The sequence below is a fragment of the Parasteatoda tepidariorum genome, chromosome X1 (genome assembly GCF_043381705.1).
Source record: "Parasteatoda tepidariorum isolate YZ-2023 chromosome X1, CAS_Ptep_4.0, whole genome shotgun sequence".
Taxonomy (NCBI): Eukaryota; Metazoa; Arthropoda; class Arachnida; order Araneae; family Theridiidae; genus Parasteatoda; species Parasteatoda tepidariorum.
Genome location: NC_092214.1, coordinates 74,106,450 through 74,129,132, shown reverse-complemented (window position 1 = coordinate 74,129,132; position 22,683 = coordinate 74,106,450). Strand labels below are relative to the sequence as shown.

The 22,683-nt window shown below is 30.5% G+C and overlaps 1 protein-coding gene across 3 annotated transcripts in view; it reads left to right on the top strand.

The window, feature by feature from the left end:
* Positions 1–5,654: 5,654 nt before the first annotated feature.
* LOC107448407 (ras-related protein Rab-7L1) overlaps positions 5,655–22,683 on the top strand; it is a 32,327-nt gene continuing 15,298 nt past the window's right edge. The window contains exons 1-3 of one of the 3 annotated variants that reach the window (XM_016063588.3): positions 5,655–5,752; positions 7,499–7,796; positions 11,223–11,351. In XM_016063588.3, coding sequence (XP_015919074.1) covers positions 7,568–7,796; positions 11,223–11,351 — 358 coding nt within the window. In that variant the 5' untranslated portion in view covers positions 5,655–5,752; positions 7,499–7,567. Of the gene's footprint in view, positions 5,753–5,838; positions 6,424–7,498; positions 7,797–11,222; positions 11,352–22,683 lie in introns of those variants that run through there. The other 2 variants (XM_016063586.4, XM_016063589.4) reach the window with 2 other exon arrangements.

The window sequence follows — 22,683 nt, the reverse complement described above, 5'->3', positions numbered from 1 at the left end:
TAGGCGACAAACTTTCTCAGGACTTTACTATTTAACAAACCAAGAACATTTTTTTTAATACTTTTACTTATTTTGCATTGAAAATTGAATTTTCCTTTTAAGGCAGAATAAGTTTTGAAAAAACAACTAATCTATTGTTTCGTAACTTGGCCACATATAGTGTAGAATAAAAGATGGAACTTCTTAATAATCGAATCAAATGATCGAATTTACACTTATCAAAAGACACTTTTAACAGTAACCTAATTTATGCTCATTTATTTGAGCAGGCATTACTTATAGTTTTGAAATCCTACTCTAAACCGCAGTTTCCTTCAGTAAAGATACCTTTGCGTGAAATTATCTAATCGACAGCTCTCCTAACTAAACTATTGAAAATATTTCTCCAGAATGCGGTAACTCCCTATAATTTTAATGTTGACAATTCGAATTAAAAAAAGTAAGTTTATTGAGAGGAAGTTCATTTTCGTGTCAGATTTCGTTGCTTAAAATACCGTTTGCACAAATTAATGGGCATAATTAAGGTTAGTCCATTTTGAACGACAAAGACTGTATCCTTTGAACGTGAAAATCCGATATTCTGTTAACTATGTCCAATTATTTTTTACGTGACTGTACGTGTACAAGTTACGATGCTATAGTTAAAAAGGAAAGTTCGATTTTCAATGCAAAATTGATCAAAACCGATTAATAGATGAAAAGCTGTACTGCTTTTGCCATTTTGAGCACGGCGTGCTAGGTTATATACAGGATGTTCCGTAAAGACCACCTGTAATATGTATTTTTAGAATCCTCATCAAAAAAGGAAAAAAAAAGCGAACGGGAGGTCGAAATTAATATTTAAGCGAGGAAAAAGCAAAAAAAAAACCTTTTGTAATTCTGATAAATAAAAGTACAGGAGGATGAATGTGAGAAACATCAAAACAAGGTGTTTCTATGAGTCATCTCTCAACTCCTCTGTTTTTCCTCCCACAAACAAACATGTCTTAGATCTTACTGTATTTGCTATTCTGCACTGAGACTCGCCAAATTTCTATAACTTTTTCCCCTCCTGACTTAAATATTAATATGCGACCCCCAATGTGTGCACTTTTTTGTTTCATTATCGGTAAGGATTTGAAAAATAGATAGTAAAGCGGTCTTTACGGAACACCCTGAACATATGAATTATTCTCACGATGTGTTAATTTGCGGATAGTCTGTTCTGGGATTCTTAGCTCGAAATCGACAGTCGATTTGAGCTTTTGGAAGCCGCACCAGGGGGCACTTTGCCTGATATTCTACTTTTCCTGCCCATAGCTCGATTTTTGGCATTCCAAGCAAGTTTTAGTAGATCTTGAGCGCTTTTTTCGGTCGACGTGAAAACCACTGGTGTTTTCAGTAGAGTAATGGCGAGCACACAGAATGCATTGATTATTAATTATTTTACACGACTAAGTCCTCGTTGGAGACCGATATATAGAAACAGAGAAGATGCTTTCAGTCTTTATGACGATGTATCCTTAGATTTTTTTTTTCTTTCTGATTAACGAAAAATTTTGATCAGTATTTATGCGTGGAACTAAGTGAGGACTTGGAAAAAGAAGCAAGGCGAGGAAACGTGATTTCAGTAGAAACACAAAAAAGTTAAACTTAATTTATTTTCAATATCATGAGCATATTTATATTTAAGAAAAATCTAATTGATTTAAATTTTTCTTTGCTACATGCGAATAAATCAGCATTTTTGGGGTTGTAATAGTATATTTGATGAACTTAATAGGTAAAATTGCAAATGTAAATTTTTTCCGCCTAAAAATTTCATAGAATTTTTTATTTTATTATTACTTTATTAGATTATCTGAAGTTAAACTGTAAATAATAAATATCGATGATTAGTAACCAGAAATCGTCTCAATTTTCTTAGCAAATCTTTTACTCCACTAAAAAACAAGTGTGTCATTTTTTAATTACTTTTTATGATCTTAGAAAGATACTGCAGATAGGAATTTAATGAGTTAAATTATGCTTTTTATTTCATATTCTTAAAAAAAAAAATTTAGACCTTGTAATTTTTATTAGTTTTATCTGTAATAAAAAGTTTGCTGTAATTTCTTTCATCTCTGAAACAAGGTAGAGAAATTTAACTTAGTATATTTCCTTTTTTAATCAATATGAAAAATATATGATTACAAAGTGTTTTTGAACTTAAACTTCAAAGAGGAAAAAAATTTAAAAAATTGAGTTTTCACGACGTCACATGTTTATGTGAAACTTTTTTTAAAAATTCTTTTCAAGAATTTTAATTTTATTTTATTTCAAATAGTTAAATTTGTATTTCTTATAGATATTGTTTGCATTATTTCCAGTAGAAAAGATTAATTTTAAAACTAAAATACTTTTAAGTACTATTCAACTTGTAATGTGGAATATCTAAATAGAGCTACTATTCTAATTGTTTATTACATTCATAGGCTTTATATGCATTACGATTTTTTGCAACTATCCGAAAAAACGGGCACTTACGTGCAATCAACAAAATGAAAAAGTTTTAAGCACTTTTGTCAGATTTTAGGTTTAAATCAAATCTACAGTGGTTCTAATATTACCATAAAAACTGAAACTGGGATATAAACAAATACTTAAGTGAATAATAAAGTATTTTGTAACTATGAAACTATACTATAATTCACTATTCTTAAAATCTCTGAAAAATCTTTTTTAACATAAAACTAATATTGCTGAACATGATAATTGTAATATGTAGTACATAAATAGCTTGACAAATTAATAACTAAATATTTCGAAGACCTCAAAGTGAATTTTTTCTTATAGCTAAAATTTTATAAAAATTTTGTTAAAGATAGTTCAAAACATTTTCCATGTAACAAAAAATTCCATGTAACAAAGATATAATGAGCTGTAATGTTTATCTCTTCATCATTTGTTTGGTATTTATCAAATTTCACCCGAATAAGAATAATGAAGCATAAAATAAAAAGCTTACTTGAAAATAGAATTTAAACTGCAAATTATACATTCTTTTATTATCAAAACAAATAAAGTGATATAAATACTATCTCTTTAAATAAAAAAAAGCCTTTTCCCACGTCTATTAAATCATAATTAAGAAAATTCAAAATTTTCAAAAGACTAAGTGAAAACCATCTGTTTTGCAACATAAAGTGATATGTAGCAAAAATGCTGTTTACATTTAAAAATTCTGATATTTTAATTTTTTTCTGGCTCATTTCTACTATCCACATAATATTAAAAGCACTTAAAAGTTTATTTCTAAAAAAAAAGCATGCATGTGATATGCCAATACCAAGTACTCTTGTAATACAATTCTGAAAAGCAAAATTTGGTTTCTTAATCGCTATTAGAATAAACAAACCAAAGATTCGAAGATCTGATTTCAACTGAATAACATATACTAATAATAACATATACAGATTAGATTTTTAATTATCAGACTCGTAAATAAAATTCATGTAACACGTCAATGTTTATTATTATCACAAAAAAAAATTATCATCTCGGATATGTATATGAAATTTATTTAATAAATGTAAATATCAAATATTAGTGCAATAAAATAAAAGTAAAGTTTTACAATATTTAATCTCAAATAAATCTCAAAAGACAATATTTTATCGCAAATAGATACTGAACCAAAATGCCTTTTTCAACAGCTTGCCGACGCGTGAATTGCATCAGAATGCTTCGAGCATTTTTATTGGCTGATAGCACGGAAGAAGCTTCACCCCTACTCTACTCATGAAGTAGACTAGTCCACGAGTCTACTCCACTGATATTAGCGTTCAGAATACCGAAATTCAAAACAGTGGACGGTGTGACGTCAGGGGAAGGCGTCACTCGGGGAAGTTCTACTTCCACTGGTGGTTTGTTTGAAATCTTAACCCTGGTTGGTGGGCGTTGAGCCCATGTTCAAGGGATCGTGAGTTCGATCCCCACCAGCCGAAGATTACCCGTGTAGTAAATGGTGACTGGTGCACCATAAATCTATCGGGTCACAAAGTCCTCCATTCCCATAACAAATTATACCTCTTGGGGTACTGATTTGGAGATTAATCTCTCTTTGGTTCAGGTCATAAGTACGAACAGTGAATGTATGAATGGATACGCCCTATAACCGGGCTCTGACGTGTGTGTGGCTGAAGCCGTATTCCTGGCCATATATGGTGCCACTGGAAAACAAGAAACGTACTCTCCCCCTTAAATTCGCTTAGTCTCATTAAGCAGGCTTGCTGATATAGGCAAGTGGCATTAGAAACAACAACAGGTGCTAATTTGCAATCCGGAAATAATATTTTCCAGAATTTGATTCGCTTACAATACAGGAAATTACAATAGTTATGAAACTTAGAATAGTTTACAAATGAAAAAAATTGTAAAAATCTTTTCCTTTTCTTAATCTTTGCAAAATGATTACGTTTTTTTTTTTTTTTTTTTTTTTTAATTTTTTTTTTTTNTTTTTTTTTTTTTTTTTTTTTTTTTTTTTTTTTTTTTTTTTTTAACTTTCTTAGTTTGTTGGAAACTTAATTAAATTTATATCGAGTATTCTGAAAAATTATGGGAGCATTTTGATATTTGTAATTATTTAGGGTGACTCATACCCACTGTTCCTTATGCAAACCAGGCTCATCAAAACACAACAGCATTTACGCTAAAAATTTTTAAAAAAATAATAATAATACAAGAAACTAGTTAATATAAATTTGAAAAAATAGCAATTATAAGAAACGAAAAAAGTGACATTTTTAAAATTGCAGTTTTTTAAAAAAAAATTAGCTATTGTATCACCTTAGGAAATTTTTATTTCTCTGAAAGTGAGCTTAGAATTCAATGAAATCCGTTTTTAATATGCAAAATCATAAGCAATATTTGTGTATCCCGTGATTATTGGGTGTGAATTACCTTTACAATAATGAATTACAAGGATGCGTAAGGAACCCAGGCATTCAGTCCAAGGAACATCTTATCGATGACACTATAAATTTAAATCGTTTACAGATATTAATTTTATTGTAAAATAAAGAATTTTATTTGGTAAATATTTGGCTTAGGAAGATATCTTTAAAGAATAAAATAGGTTTTTCAAACAAATTTAATAATGGCGTTTTAGGTCATAAATAATAAAATATTTTACTCTTTTAAGAATAATTAAGAACATTTTGTTAGAAATGATAAACTTTACACCATAGAATGAAACATAAAAATTAGTTTTATTCATGTATTTAAACTTTTATGAATAAAAATTTTTCTTTTAATTGAATAAATATTTTTACCCCTCCTCAGTGTTTACATTATAACCCTCCTTTTTTCAAAGTTGTTTTATAGAGGAGCTTGCCTCGATTATCCATGTATCTCAGCACGCCTCTGCTAAATAGATTAAAAATAATATTTAATTTATTTTGACTTCAAATTTTAGAGTGGCATCATATAATGCCGATTAGAATTCATCACTTGTACGGATATTAATTTGGATAAGTAAGATAAGCGAAGATAAAAAAAGAGAACATCTGGTGCATTTTTCTTTCTGCTTAACTTTTCAACTTTAATTGCATTTGAAAGTGAATTCTAACAGTATTCTCAGTGATTTATACTTTAACAGGGACATAATTTAAAACCCTGAGGTGCGGACAAGCAAAGAAAAAATTAACGGAAAAAAAAAGAGAGAGAAAATGCTCATTTATGAATTTTGCAGGGCGATGCACGTCATGAAAAAGATGCTCTATTTTAATGAATGGTAAATGAAACATATTTATGAAAGTTATATAAGGCTCGTCTTCTAAAAAGGAATAAATACTATACTTCGAGCCTGTTCCATGTATTCATTTGGACAGAAGACAATGCCATCTAGTATTTCGAGGTCATTTTACGAAAAACCATGTTATACCTTATTTACTTCAACTTATAGCACCTACTTTTGGTGAAGTAAACCACTTTTTTCCTTAGGTTCAATATATTGGACGTTACGAAACAACACGTGATTTGGAAAACCTCGTGATTGTTTAGGTGTAAGAAACCTGCCCTCAGTAGAAAAAGCAGGTCTTTAAAATAATTCTTATTTTGATTATGTCATTTGAGTTTCGAAGAAACGGACATAGAAATTCGTTGGTTAGTTAGTTAGAGTTTGAAAAGAAATAAATGTATGTTGATTTAAGCGGAAATTTTAAATTTTTGTAAGCACCTTTTGGATAATTTATACTTTTTGAAAGGGGCTCAGACTTTGCTGTTGCTCGTATTATATATTTCTACAACTTTAGATTGTTGTATTTTAATGGCAATGTTAAAACAAAAAATACAATTATAATGAGAGGAAAAATAGTCAAATGTAATGAAAAAGGCTCTTTTTATATGGAAAAAAAGGTTACGGCTGGTTAAAAATGTGAGTAAAGAATTTCTTCTAATTCAGAGGTAATATTATTGGAATAATTTATATCTGAATTTATCTACTAATAGATTTAAAGTAATAAGCAATATTTTAAAATTATAGTAATGTTAGTAATATTTTAATAATATCCTAATAATATTATTATAATAATATAATAATAATGATATAATATAATAGTAATAAGTAAAATTATAATAATAATAATAATAATAAGTATAATTATAATAATTATAAGTATAATTATAATAATAATATAATAACAATAATAAGTATAATTATAATAATAATAATATAATATTATAATAATAGTAAATAAATTAAAGTATTATAGTAATGTTTTGCCTAATCATAAGTAAATAAATAAATAAAATGATAAGAAAAAATAATTTATTTATTTTTTCATTTGGAAAATTAATAAATATTTTTACTGATTCAAAGTTTATTTCTTTCTGTGAAATAAATGCATTTTTGTAACAAGTGAAAGAATTAAAAAAATACAATCTGGAAATTATCCATTTTAAGATTGCAACAAAAATTTTAGCTTAACAATGAAAAATGATTTTGCTGTAATCTATTGAATAAAACTTTTTATCTGACTCCTAGTCAAAAATAAATTCTTAAATTTTAAATTTGATTAAGAATGACTAAGCGATAAACTTTGAATTTGATACTATTTTCAGCACATTAAATTATAATGAGAATAATAATAAATAAAATTTTAAATATGATTGTTAAATAAATTATAAAAGTTAAGCAAAAGGATAATCACTAATTAGAAATTCCGAACTAAAAGTTTTGATTTCATATGTTTTTAAAGTAATTGATTGTCGGCGTATTTGTTATCCTAAAATAAATAATAGATTGGAAGATTAAAGGAATATTCTTAGTAATAAAGACATAGTCGATTTCTTTCTTTATCTTACAGTGATATCACATAAAAGGTTGACCGACATAAAATACTCAAAGTAAAAAAAACACAAATAGTTATTTACGATTTCAAATCCATATTGTAGTTCTACTCTGTTCTTTATAAATACATTTTCATGCAGATGAATTTATTTTCACTGTTAAATTCTTATATTAAATTACTTTTACCAGGAAAGTTATGAAATAAAGCTTCGAAACAACATTGACATTTAGAATTCAAGTCTAAATAAATGCACGAAAATGATGCTTTCCAATGATGGCTTTAAATCTTCTTTAAGTAGAACTGATTCATCTGATGAAGAATATTATTTAGGGAATACAACACCTACAAGAATTAATACTTCAAATACTATACCAAATGGTCACAATGCTGACCTAGAGTGTTCTGGTGTTTTTGTTGCTGGCTATACAGGACCAATACATAAATGGGAGCATCCAGGCTATCAATTTTTGACCGAATCCGCACAAGGTAATTAAAATTTCAGTACTTATTACTAATTCTAATACCTTTTAAGAGTTTATTTATTTCGATGTATTTTAATAAGAAAATTCAATTTAATGATTTTTATTATTTATTCAGTTTTTAAAAAGGAAAAAGGAAGACAGAAAAAAGAAAAGAAAAATTAAGATATGTTTTGAACATTGTAATAAATAAATTTAGGAGCTTTTTTATTTTTATTCAGTTTACAAATTTAATAACTAAGTCATAGTTTAATAAATTTATCTCATTCTTAATAATAAAAAATTGCTTCTTTTTTTTATTTTTTTCACACATTTTAGAAATAATGATAAATAAAATAGATAAATAGTAATAAAAAGATGTATTTTTAAAGACTTTAAAATGACTTACTTTATGACTATGGTAACGTCTACAGGAACGATTGACTGATAGGACAAAAAAAAATTTTCATTTCGTTTAATTTTTCTATCTGTATTCGAAATATTTCATTATTTGACCCTATTATGACTATCTCACTTCAGAAGAGCGCAAATAAATAGGTTTTTAAATGGAAATATTATGAGAACTGCAGCAGAAAACATAATATAAGCAGTTAATATTCTTATGATAAAAAATATTTTGCTTATGAAATATTAAAATAAAGGAAAGTAATGTTACTAAAATTTTTAGTTGCATCGTTAAGTTGTCAAAAAGCCATTGATGAGTAAAGTCTGTGAAAAATATGGTTCACCCTTTAATAACTTTGGATCTAAATTATCGGATTTTCTTGTACCAAGTTTCAATCTTGATAATTCAACGGATGGACCATAAATATGCAAATTAATTAGCGCCGACAAAGTTACACACAAAAACGCAACTTTTTTTTCTAAAGAAAGAAGAAAAAAAACAGGATTATTATCATTTGTTGAACTAGTTAAAATTAAAAAAAAAATCATAGGGGTAATATTCAATTAAAGTTTATTATGGTACAAATTGTTTAGATAGGAGAGCGGTCAAAAAATCGAGCCCTTAATGTCAAATTTTATTTTTTTTGTAATTCGCAATATTTATTTAAACAAATCAGTCTGTTTACACGGAAATATAAAATTCATTTTTTTTAAAGATTCAAGCAAAAAGTAAATTTTATAATTATTATTTTAATTAATTAATTTAGTAAGAATCGATAATTGTTTGAGTTATAATGCATACAAATTTTAACATAATAAAAAATGTGCAAATATAAATTCCACAATCTAAATTATTGAAATGTGTTGGTGGAATAGTTATCGATAAATGAAAATGAAAAGATACGACTTTTTTGAAATTTTAAAGCTTAAAAGCAATTTGTCCGTTTTAATTCTTAGAATATTCCTGAATTCTTAGAATATTTGCTTATGAAATTTAATTTCCTACATATAAAAAAAAAAATTCTTTATATCAAACCCTGTTTTCGTCTTACAATAAAATAAAGTTAAATAAAAAAGAATTATCATGACATCTACCATGTTTGTATATTAAAATCACGTATGTGTTATATAATAAACTAACTGGTTTTAAAAGTATGTGTTAAGTGTAGAAATATTTGTTTTAAAATTTGTTTTTCTCTTTAGTAGAAGGTCAATGTAGAAAAGAAATCTATTTCGAGTTTATAGGACTTGATTAAAATATTTTTTATTCAAACATGTGATGCTAATTAAGAAATACGGTTAATTTTTTCGTTTTCAGTTAGGTACTTGTATCGTGTTTATTCAAAAGATAGTTACTCTAAATTAAATATTTTACAGTTTATTTGAAATATGTTTTCCTTCTGTATTTGACTTATTGTGATCAATAAATATTCTTTGTCATTTCTTATCTGTGTTTGTTGCCGAATTACGTAGAGTTCAAAAGACTATTTTTATTGAAAATTTGTGCAATGTTTATGCAGTAAAATAAAAAATAACCTTTATATTCTTGATAAATCAGGTGGTGACAAATAATTACAATTTGCCTTTCAAAAAATTTACATTTGTCCTACTTGTTTTCATTTCACTGGTTCATTATAAAATGCAAAAAATTGCAAGATTGCAAAAAATTGCTTTGTGGATTGCTTTGTAGTTCTTACAATGTTTGGCAAAAATTGCAAAAAATTGCAAGAACCACAAAGGAAACTCAGTTAATACAATTTAGTTATTAAATACTAAAAAGCATTTGGTGACTCGTTCAATATATCAACGAATACATTAAAAACGATATATCGAAATCCAAATAAATAAAAAAAAAATCATGAGGGAGGAAGGCGAAATGAAAAACAACAAAATCAATTCGATTGTCATATAAAACATAAAAAAGTTTTTAATCACAGTCTTTCAAATCATCTTTTGTTTTTCTCGGGCAATCAAACATGTTTTGATGTTCTAATCTGGATTTTCCATTGCCAAGCATCGGCAATCGCCTAGGGGCGTTGGAGAAAAAGGGCAGAAAATTCAAGTTAATGATTTACTTTACACTGAAAAGACAATTTTTTTTCTTCAATGATTTTCATAATTTTTTTAAAGGATACAATAAATTCATCAACCACATTTTTCATGTTTGAATTTCTTTTTCAATTTTCTCTGAAGTGTTAGCTTGGTTTTCATGGTTTATTTCTGAGTTAAAATATGCCGTCTTTGCTTTTTGCATTTATCTAGACGCATGCTGTGATCGAAATAATTATTTTAAATACATTTCTCACTATTAAGTGTTCTTTTAATAATAAACATTAAAAACTATAAATTATTCTGCTAGTTTTCAATTTTTTACAAAACTATAATATTGTTTTGCCCCAGTTTATCAATTTTTTCTAATTATGAACAAATATTTATGGTATTGTGCTTTCACGATATAACTCTCTCTATAGTGATACGATAGTGTATTTTGACTACCTTTTGACTACTGACTGCTCCAAGTTGAAGCGAGCTCTGGAGACTAAACATTTTTTCGCGCATTATTACTTTAGTCGGCGACGTATTTAGACATTATTAACACAGTACACAATCCAAATTCTATTACTACTTTATCCACTCTATAACTGTATAATCAATATGTTTATTCATTAATTGTTAAGTTTTAAAATGGCTTCTCATTTGCACGCATAGTATACACCGATGGCTAACTCGAACCGTACATATACGCTTCTAAGCGGCACTCATGGTTTTCGCCAGACGCAAATATTTACCCATAGCAGTCAAAGGGTTAAATATTAATTTCTAATACTTATTGCGTCATTTTTTATTAGTATTCAAAAACATTTGTTAAAGGGGGTTATTAGAGAACACTCCCTATATGCAAACCATTTCGCTTTCTATCACCTTGGTATCATCAGCGTAATTAATAAAAATTAATAAGCAACATAAAAACTTAGAGTTCCAAAATTAAATTAACATACATTTTTATAAAACCTAATATGATTTATATTATTTTTCTATTTGTTTACAGTTACAACATCAACAGTAGAAAGGATTTTTAAAATTATCATTGTTGGAGATGCCACGGTAGGAAAAACATCATTCGTCCAAAGATATGTAAATGATATTTTTCGCAAAGATTATAAAGGAACGGTTGGAGGTAAGTATTAGAAAAAACAATATTTATTAAAATTTATAATGCAGGGTGTTATATAACGACTGCCCTTAATATGTTATTGTTGATAAGTACTCATAAGATATGGAAGTTGTTGATTCTGTATAGTAGTATGTATTATATAGTTGTTTACACTGTATCAATAAATTGGTATTAAACTGCCATTTTTACTAACGAGTTTATTTATTATATAGCATGTAGGCATATTTTTGTAAAATAATTATTTATATTCCATTATATATTGTAACAATAATTTATATATAATATAATTATAATATACACATATATATTTGTAACATATAATAATTAATTATATTTTATTTTATCACAATTATTTGTATAAATATTTTTTAAAAACCTTTTTTTTCGTCTCACTTTTTTTTCTTTTATTTTTAATTTACAGAATTATTATTTAAAGCTTCCAGATAAGTTAATCATAATAATAAAAGTAATAATAATAATAATATGCATGATAACCATAATTAAAGTAGAAGTCTTTAAAGTCTGAAAGAGAGAAAACTGCTGAGCCATATTTTCAGACGAATTTACAAAATTTAAAATTACTTAGACCATGAGAATTTGAATGCAAAAGAGTTCGAACTTCCGTTAGCAGGGATAAAAACGGCAACGTAAGGTCATTTTGGGGAGAAAATAGGCATAGGAAGAACAGGAAATTAACATTTTACAAGTCTACACATTGATATTGTCATCGCATTGACATTCACAATTTTAATTTGCATTTACATTTTATAAAAACTTTAGTGATCCAGTCTATCCTTGAACAATAGCGTTTTTATACTTAAGCAATAGCGGTAGGGCGCTGGGCCCATGTCCGAGAGTTCATGGGTTCGAACCCCGCCGATCGAAGACTGCCCGTGTAGTTGGTGACTGATGCACGTTAAAATTCTGTCGAGTAGCAAAGTCCTCCATGTTCCCATAACAAATCAGAACCTCTGGGGGTACTGGATTGGAGATCGATCGTTCTCTGATTCAGGTCAAAATTACGATCTGTGGATGAATGAATGGATGTATGAATGGGTCCGCCTTATAGACAGGTGTGACGTAAGATGTGTCAGAAGTCGAATTCTTGGCCATAGGTGGCACCACTGAGAAAAAAATCGCACACTCTGCCTTAAATTTGCTCGGTTTCACCAAGCAGGCTTGCCCGTGTGGCAAGTGGCATTAGAATCAACCAACCACAATAATTTACTCTACTATTAACGCTCTTCACTATGCTAAATACTAATGTATCTATAACTGCGTCAAATTATTTTTTTGCACCAAAAAAATAATTTGTGACGAAAGATTTTCTATTAGAAGTAATTGAAAAAAAAAAGAAATATATATATATATATATATATATATATATATAGTATAAAAGGATAAGAAAAGTAGGATTGATTGTGATATATCTGAAAAATGATTTTGAGCCTAAGGACTTACTATAAACTGAACTCAGAGGCGCGACAGCCCATAGAGGGCCAAGGCCTACTGTACCCATCTCAGTTTTCCGGACCTTGGGCTCTGGGGGTGCAAGAGCAGATGTTCCGGTTGAATGGTCAGCGAAATGCGGAGCCCCCAGTGTTCAGTCCACGTGCATGCTTGGTATTCATTTTATCGACCTACTGAAGGTATGAAAGGCTGAGTCAACCTTGCCTGGCCCGAGAATCGAACCAAGGACCTGCAGCACGAGGGTGCGAAGAGCTGCCACTCAGCCACCGGGCGTCAAGCACTTATTATAGTGCTTTAATTTTTCCAAGTCATTGATTTTAAAACACAACAACGTGTTAAGAAAAGCTTAATTTTTCTTGCAAATTTTTAAAGGAATTTTTTTTAAATGTTAATGTTTTTCGAATTAACATAAAATAACTAATCAGGGGGTTTCAGAACCAATCAGGATGAGTAACTAATCAAGGGATTTGAAAGAGAAACACACTTTATGTGTGTGTGATATTTATTAATCCATATAACAAATTACAAACCTTTAGAAAATTGGCATTGCTTAAAAAACATGCTTACGAACCTCAGGTCAATAAAATTATAGGTTTACGATATGTTCTGGCCATTGCCTAGTTACTCTAATGTACAAATTCCAGGAGAGATATACAAAATTGCATGGAAACTACAATCATTATGGCATAATGAATTGATATTTTCTACCTTATTATGACAATGCAAAAATTAGTTCTTTAAAAAATATTTCCCTCATTTTCCATTAAAATTAGCTTATAACTTTTTACTCTGCGGCATTTTAAAATAAATTGCGGATATCAAAATCAAAATTTTGCTTAAAATCAATGCTTGAATGAAATATAAGTGCATGCACTATCCAATGATTCTTAATTGCATTATGATTATTTTTAAATAAGGTTCATAAATTTTTGATAAATACTTTACTTAATTTTTAGAAAACTGAATAATTTTATTTAACATTAGATTTAACTTTGAAATTTGATATTGTTTTAGGTTCAATTTTAAATTCACGCTTTAGAAAATTTATATTTATTTTAAAAAGCGTTAATATCGATGGTGATCTTTTAAATTCTTAACGCACAGTACTTTGCTAAGTTCAAAAGTATGTTGACATGAAAACATCATGAGCAAGAATCGATTACTCATGAAAAGTAATAATTTTCATCATTTTAATTATGATTTTTAATAAAATAAAATATATCGCATCTGTTTTTCAGGATGGGGTATAAATCAGAGCTATGGAGTCGAAAAAAAGTTTGCTAGAGTTATAAAAGTTTACTCAACTACGACTCCGGTGGTTTGTTAAAAAGTTAGGTACTTATAGGCTGAAAGAAATAAAAGTTTTGCATTTTTTGCTAATTATTTACACAAATATTTATAATTATGTAAATAAAATATTATTCGTCTGAATATTATAATAATAATTTAAGTTATAGAATAGCACAAAATAAATTTGCAACAACTGAACATTTTCGAGCCTTTGATAGATTGAACTATTGAAAAAAAAGTACAGAAAACTATTTAAACTATTGAAAAATCAATAATAAATAAATTAATAATAATTGGATTTAGTTTTATTAATTCTAAAACGAAATTTTATTATCTAAGTTGAAGTTAATTAAAAGATAATTAAAATAAATTTAATGTATTCTTTGCAATAGCTTTGTAGTTAATCAATATTCACTAAAATATCTTTTTCTCATATGATGTTTATATAAGTGAGTGTGGGGTATTGAATTCTAGCTCTCACCTTATAATGGCTTTGTGCTATTTTAAAATTTGATATAAATACATTTGCTAAAATTTATTTTTTCAATTGTAATGTTGTAATATAAAATCTAATTTAAAATAAAATATCTTAAAATTCAATCGTACTGAACAAAAAAAAATTGAAGCAAATAACAAACATTTGATTCCAAAAAGGATATTTTGTGTGATGTTGACTTAGGAAGAAAAAACGTGAATAAAGCACAAATGGAAATACAGAAATAGACGTGACGTACTCGATTCTCTAAACATGTACGTTTCTCAATGTCGAAATGTTCTATCTTATTACAATGGTGTTTACAGCTTAGACACTGAAGAAGGGTTTCGTTTATAGAACCTAAACTATAGTATGTCTATTTCTGCACTTTCATTTGTGCTTTATTCATATTTGCTTGCTGTTGCTTTAGTTAGCATTTTCTTAATAATATAATATAATATAATATAATAACGCAAAACTATTTTGGTGCCCAGGTAATAATAATAAATCATAAATTTAGNATAATATAATATAATATAATATATTTCCTAGAGTTCGGTGAAAATTTACAATTAGTCGTAGTTGGAATTTCAGGAAAGTTTGGAGTAAGAGACAAACATTTCAATTATCAATTCCACAACCCTATAATCCTATAATTAACATAATTCTATTAATTTGTAAACTACGTAGTATAAAAAATACTAATCTAAATTTATATTTTTAACAGTTTAAAAGCATAAAACTGAAATTACTAATAGATGCTTGCATTCTATTTCTGGAATGATTGATTAGAATATATCCTTATTAGTTTTAAAATGCTCGTAATGTGTCTTCAGGGGAGCTTCGAGGATTCAAATATCAATTGTGCTTTCAAAATCTAAATAAATGGTTCCACTAAAGAGCCTTAATGCCTTTATGTCTCGTCTAACTGTCTCCAGGCATTTTTGTGCATATAAGCTCCACTTTGTCTCGTTGAATTTTTCTTCTTTAATGACTTAAGTTAGTTTATGGCTATTCATTCATAAAACCGGAGCTGTGGAGTCAGCAGTTGGAACTCCAGACTTTACTTAAATCCCGACTCCGACTTATATTCGATTAAAATATTCACCGAATCCTTGAAAAATATTCATATTATTACTAATTATATATCAATTTCAAATTAAATATTTCTATTTTTTTACGAACGATTAAAATTAGAGGTATTTTTCTTAAAATTTAAAACCACATTTTATATTAAAGCATAACAGTTGAAGAAATAAACCTTAATATATATGTGTATTTGCACAAAATACTAAAATTAGAGCTACACTCTAAAAATTACGGTACTTATAGTGTTACTTTTTATCGTAAAATCCATTTTTACCTGAACATATCACGGAACAAAAATCTGACATACCGTAATTTTTGTAGTAATGATTACCGTAAAATCACTGATTCACTCTAAGTGAATAAATATTACTGTAAAAATTAATGTATAATATTTTATGATGAAAATGGATTTTACAGTAAAATGGACTTCAATGATGATGCGCCCAAAGTACCGATACTTTATACCGTAATATGAGCTGGAATTTCTTACAGTGCAGATATTAATTTCTCCCCCACCCACACTCGCACGTATATAAATATCTTATTACAAGAATATTCCTTAGTGAATATTCATGAACTAAATAACAATTTTAAATGGTTTATTTAAAATTATACAGATTATCTTTTTTTTTGCCAATTTTATAACTTAGCTAAATAAACTTATTATGTATTTTATGAATAGAAATATGATATGTAGCGAAGTTATTTATAATTGATTATTATTTGCAAGGAAGTATATATTTTTTAATAGCGTTATCAAATTATAAATATTTTATTCGCAATAAATGTGGTATCGAGAATAATTTTATGAAAAGTGATAGAAATTTGCAATTAAAATACGTTGATCATACGAAACTATTTATCTAAAAGTATCTCAATAAATTTATTTTTACTTGTATTAATGCTTTAAGTAGAACAAATTATAGATTCCATAGACATATTATTCCATAGACACATTATTTTAATCGAACAAAGGCTCAAAGAAAGTTAAATTTGATAAATTAATTTTATGATAAGTTATAATTTAAATAATTGCTATGATAATCATTTGAGAAATATTTTTGTTTACATAATTATAAATATTTGTTAAATTATGTTCATTAAATCAAAGACTTCTCTTATCCGCAAAACCTTAATTTTTACAAACCGGAGTCAAGCAAATTTTTTCGACTCTGATAAAATCGTCTTCAACTACACAGTCCTCCATACAGGGCCGAATTAAGTAGTCATGAGGCCTGAGGCTTATGGGTTAAGGGAGGCATTTATATTTATCTTAAAAATATTTATATAATTTCAAAATTAAAGAAACTTTAAGTTAATTATAGTAATAATTAGCAAATATTAAATCGGCAATAAAGCATTTGTTTATTTGCCCCAATACTTTATTACTTAAATATTTAATCAGTGAAAGACTTGACACTATATGCGTGCACAACGCACATATAGTAATAAAAAAGGTAATTTTTAAAATGAATAAAGTTAGTGTGGTGGACTTGCCTCACCTAAAATGGTAGTTGAGGCCAAAGCGCACCATCTTTACCTCAACCAACATGTCTTGTTTCCTGCTCCCCCCACCCGGCAGTTGAAGCTTGGGACCGGTCGGTGATGGTTGTTTTTACGGTGTATCTATCTGCTTTTGAATTTCTTAATGTAACTTACTAAACCAATCTTTTTTATTAAATAATTGTTAAATGTAATTATAAAACTAGTCGTTAATTCTTCTTAATTTTTCAGATTATTTGTTTTATTAATTATTCTTGTTGTTGTTGTTCATTTACGTCGCACTAGAGTTGCACAATGGGTTATTGGCGACGGTCTGGGAAACATCCCTGAGGATGATCCGAAGACATGGTATCACAATTTTGATCCTCTGCAGAGGGGATGGCACCCCCGCTTCGGTAGCCCGACGACCTGCACGCGAAGTCGAGCACTTTACGGTAGAACAGTTTAACGAGGACCAATACCGCACACCCTCGGTCCCTACGCAGACTGATCCAAGTGGTTACCCACCCGCACACTGACCGCAGCCAGTGATGCTTGACTTCGGTGATCTGCTGGGAACCGTGTCTTAACGATCAGTCCATTGCGGGACATTAATTATTCTAAATGAATATGTTTATTACATTAATCAGATGAAGTAAATTTAGCCATAGTGGTGACCGAAACGAGCAATGTTTCTCGGAACCCGATCGAATTTTTTTTCTTAACAATCATTAGTTATTCTAAATTCTTACTGTTAAATTTACTTCACTCGATTTCATGTTAGTCCAAATAGGTAATTTTTTTTCTCTATGTATACACGCGCATCACTGGATATTTACTCTGGATTATCATCTTATTTCAAGGTATGATATTTTATTTTTCAAATTTATTCTCGCATGAGTCAATAAATAATAAGTTGATGGTCAGTTTAAATTTAATTATTACATTTTATTTCCTATTTGTGTAACTTGTGTATCTTAAAAATGAGATTTATTTTATTCACTTTAAGCGTGAGAAATTCTTAATTTAATTTGTAATTAATTGCTCGTTACTAGAAATAACATTGATTTTTTATAGCAATTAGAGCTCTTTTGCAAGGCCTAGAACTCGGAGATCAACGTCCCTCTCAACTCCTTACTCGCATGCGTAGCTTAGCCAGAGAAGCTGCCGGTGAGCCGCTTCTAAAATCGTTATGGCTCTCTCGCCTCCCTTCTACATCGCAAAGTATTTAGCTGCGTTGAGTAGCTGTTGTAGCGGATAAAATTAGCGATATTGCGAGTGTGAATCAAATTAAATCTTGCGCTAAAAATTTTCAAAATGAATCTAGCTCACAGTTTCACAGTTAGAGCAACAAATTGCGCAGCTCAGCAAACAGGTTAGTGGGCTGACCACGCTTGTTCATTCACGTGATAGAGATAGAAGTGGAAATCGAGGTAACGGGCGAAATGATCGTAACAGCCTGTAGGATATCTACCACTACAAAATTACAATTCACTAGTATATAAGACATGCTAACTCGATTCTATGAAGGGATACCTTTTCATAGATGAAGGTTGACATGGTCGATATCTACTCTCCCCACACAGCCGATCCCGCAATAGACAAAATAAATTCAAAGATCCCGTGAACAACATGTGTTTTTATTACACAAATTTTGGAACTCGAGCTCGAAAACGTTTATCACCCTGTGCGTTTCATAATCAACAGGAAAACTAAGTTGGCGATTGCCAAATGGCGAAGACAGCGACCGTCACGTTGATAAGCTCTTACTGGCAGGCTCCTCGTCTCATTTAAAATTTTTAATAGATACGGGAGCAGATGTATCGATAATTCCCAAATCTTTTTCGTCTTCTAAGAAACCTGATTAGTTAGTTTTATTCGCAGCCAACGGATCTCAGATATCGACTTACGGTACTAAATTGTTATCAGTTAACTTAAATTTACGTAGAGAATTTAATTGGCATTTCATCATTGCATACGTTACTCAGCCGATAATAGGCGTCGATTTTCTCACCAATTTCAATTTACTTGTAGATGTTCGTAATAATTGTCTTATCGATCACCTAACAAATCTTAAGTCATCCAGACATTTTTCTCGCGGTCTCCCAAATATCACTAATATTTGCTTGTTACCAAAAGATAATTCTCCCTACTAAAAAATTTTGTAACAATACTCGTCTATCACTAACCCATCGTTACATGATGAAAAAAAATAACGAAGTTTTGGTTTATCACCAAGTAGAGACCGTTGGTCAACCAGTTTTTTCTAAATCGCGACGATTATGTGCTGATATTCCTAACGCTGCTAAAAAAGAATTCGAATTTATGCTTTCGCAAGGTATTATCCGCCCTTCTAAGATTTCGTGGGTGAGCCCATTACATGTGGTAAAAGAACCAAACGGAGACTTCCTTGTGGCGATTACAGGCGCCATTACTGTGCTCGATCGCTACCCTGTTCCGCACATCCAAGATTGCACTCAGCAATTTTCAAATAAATCTATATTTTCGGTATTAGACCTTACTCGAGCTTATAACCAGATTCCAGTCTTTCCACAAGATATTCCGAAGACTGCCGTTACGACCCCTTTCGGCCTCTTCGAGTATGTCGGCATGCTCCTTGGTCTACGGTGTGCCAGTCAAACTTTCCAACGTTATATTCAGCAAGTGTTATCTGGTTTAGATTTTTGTATTCCGTACTTTGACGACCTCTTAGTTGCGTCGAGTTATGAAGATGAACATAAAACACACCTTCGTCTAATTTTTGAGCGTCTTCAGCAACACGGTTTAAGGTTAAACGCTTCCAAATGTGTTCAAGGTCAAACCTCTGTAAAATTTCTGGGCTGTTTAATTACCTCTTCAGGTGTAAGACCCCAGCCGGAAAATGTTCAAATAATACGTGATTATCCCAAACCAAAAACAGTTTCGGAATTGCGACGATTTCTGGCAATAGTTAATTTTTATAGGCGTTTCGTCCCTAACGCTGCTAAAACGCAAGCTCCATTGAGCGATTTCTTAAAAAATTCGAAGAAGAATGATAAAAGTCTCATTCAATGGAACGATAACGCCGAAAAATCATTCACCAAATGTAAAACAGATATTGCAGAAACCGTAACTTTGGATTATTATTCGCCTGACAATGAACTTTCTGTCATGGTTGACGCATCTGATATAGCTGTAGGATCTATCTTACAATCTTTAACCCCTTCTGGACCTCGACCGATCGCCTTCCTTTCAACGGAACGAAATTATAGCACGTATGACAGGGAACTGTTAGCAATTTATTTAACAGTTAAACATTTTAGATACATTTTAGAAGGACACAAATTCATTATATTTACTGACCATCTGCCCCTTATTTACGCATTTCGAAAAAAATCCGACTCATGCTCACCCCGTCAATTAAGGCATCTTGATTTCATATAACAATTTAGCACTGACATTAGACACGTTTCAGGAACTGATAATGTTATCTCAGATGCTTTAAGTCGTATTAGTGAAATTAACCTCCCCTAAATAGATTTCTCTGCTATAGCTAAAGCTCAAAGTAATGATGAAGAATTAAATTCACTAATTTCAAATAACGAAACTTCACTTAGGTTACAACATCTTAAATTAACTGAAAACTTAAGCATTTTTTGTGACTCGAGCAATAATAAATTACGTCCTTTTATTCCTATCAATTATTGAAGACGTATATTTGAGTCGATTCATAATTTATCTCACCCTGGTATCCGAGCTTCACAGAAAATGCTATCAGTAAGATATGTCTGGCCCTCTTTGAGCAAAGACGTAGCTGTCTGGGCTGGATCTTGCTTTGCAGTGCCAAAAGTCAAAAATCCAAAGGCACACTAAGAGCCCAATTCAGCATTTCAACCTTCCTTCCGAAAGGTTTGAACATATTCACATCGATATCGTTGGGCCACAACCTCCTTCCAACGGATACTAATACCTACTAACCATCATAGATAGATTTACCAGATGACCTGAAGCCATTCCAATATGTGACATCTCTGTAGAGACTATTTCCCGAGAATTGGTGAAAAATTGGATTGCAAGATTTTGCGTCCCTTTGGTTCTTACATCGGATCAAGGCACACAGTTCCAATCTCATCTGTTCTCAGAACTCCGACAAATGCTAGATATCCAGCACATTAGAACAACGCCTTACCATCCCTCCTCAATCGGATTGGTTGAACGTTTCCACCGTACGTTGAAGCAAGCTCTCAGGTGCCACCAGAAGTCATGGACTGAATGTCTACCCCTTGTTCGCCTTAGCCTCCGTACAGTCTTCAAAGAGGATATCAAAGGAACTTGTTCCGAAATGGTGTATGGAAAATCACTTCGTCTTCCTGGTGAATTCCTGGAACCACCTTCGACAAAACCTTCTGATGATCCTTCCTGTTTCCTGCAGAAGTTAAGGGACACTATGCAACTTTTCAGGCCGGCAAAGATCTCCGCTCATGTCAAACAAACCTGTTTCATGCACCCAGCATTATCATCAAACACACATGTCTTTGTGAAAGACGTGAGTAATAAATCATCTCTCACTGCACCTTACAGTGGTCCATTTGAAGTGATCAGTTGTACTGATAAACATTTCACAATAATTGCCAATGGAAGAACATCAACTATCAGTGTTGACAGACTTAAATCAGCCTTTCTTTTGACTGACTCTGAACCTTCATCTTCTCACGAGACTCAAAACTCATCTAACGTGGATACACCCGATTTCACACCCGTGAATGTTGACATTTCGCCACCTTCTGTGCTACCACAGGAAGTACAGACTCGCTCTGGTCGCAGAGTCAAATTCAACACAATATCTGTGATAATCGTGCTATAAGCATTAGGGGGGAATACTGTGGTGGACTTGCTTCACCTAAAATGGTAGTTCAGGCCAAAGCGCACCATCTTTACCTCAACCAACATGTCTTGTTTCCTGCTCCCCCGACCCGGCAATTGAAGCTTGGGACCGTTCGGTGGTGGTTGTTTTTACAACTTATCTGCTTTTGAATTTCTTAAAGTGACTTACTGAATCTTTTTTTATTAAATAATTGTTAAATGTTATTAAAAAACTAGTCGTTAATTCTTCTTAATTTTTCAGATTGTTTGTTTTATTAATTATTCTAAATGAATATGTTTATTACATTAATCAGATGAAGTTACTTTAGCCATAGTTAGCAACTTAGTTTATATATATATATATAGATAGACAAAGAGATAGATAGATAGACGACCGGTGGTTGAGCGGTAGCGCTTCGCGCTGTCGTGCCACAGGTCCCTGGTTCGATCCTCGGGCCGGGCAAGGCTAACTCAGCCTTTCATCCCTTAAGTGGTACTCGATAAATGAGTACCAAGCATGCTTGGGAACTAAACACTGGGGGATCCGCGTTCGGCTGACCACCTGACCGGAACATCAGCTCCTGCACCCCAGAGCCCAAGGTCAAGAAAATTGAGATGGGCACAGTAGGCCTTGGCCCTCAAGGGCTGTCGCTCCGACTGAGTTTAGTACAATATAATAAGAAACTT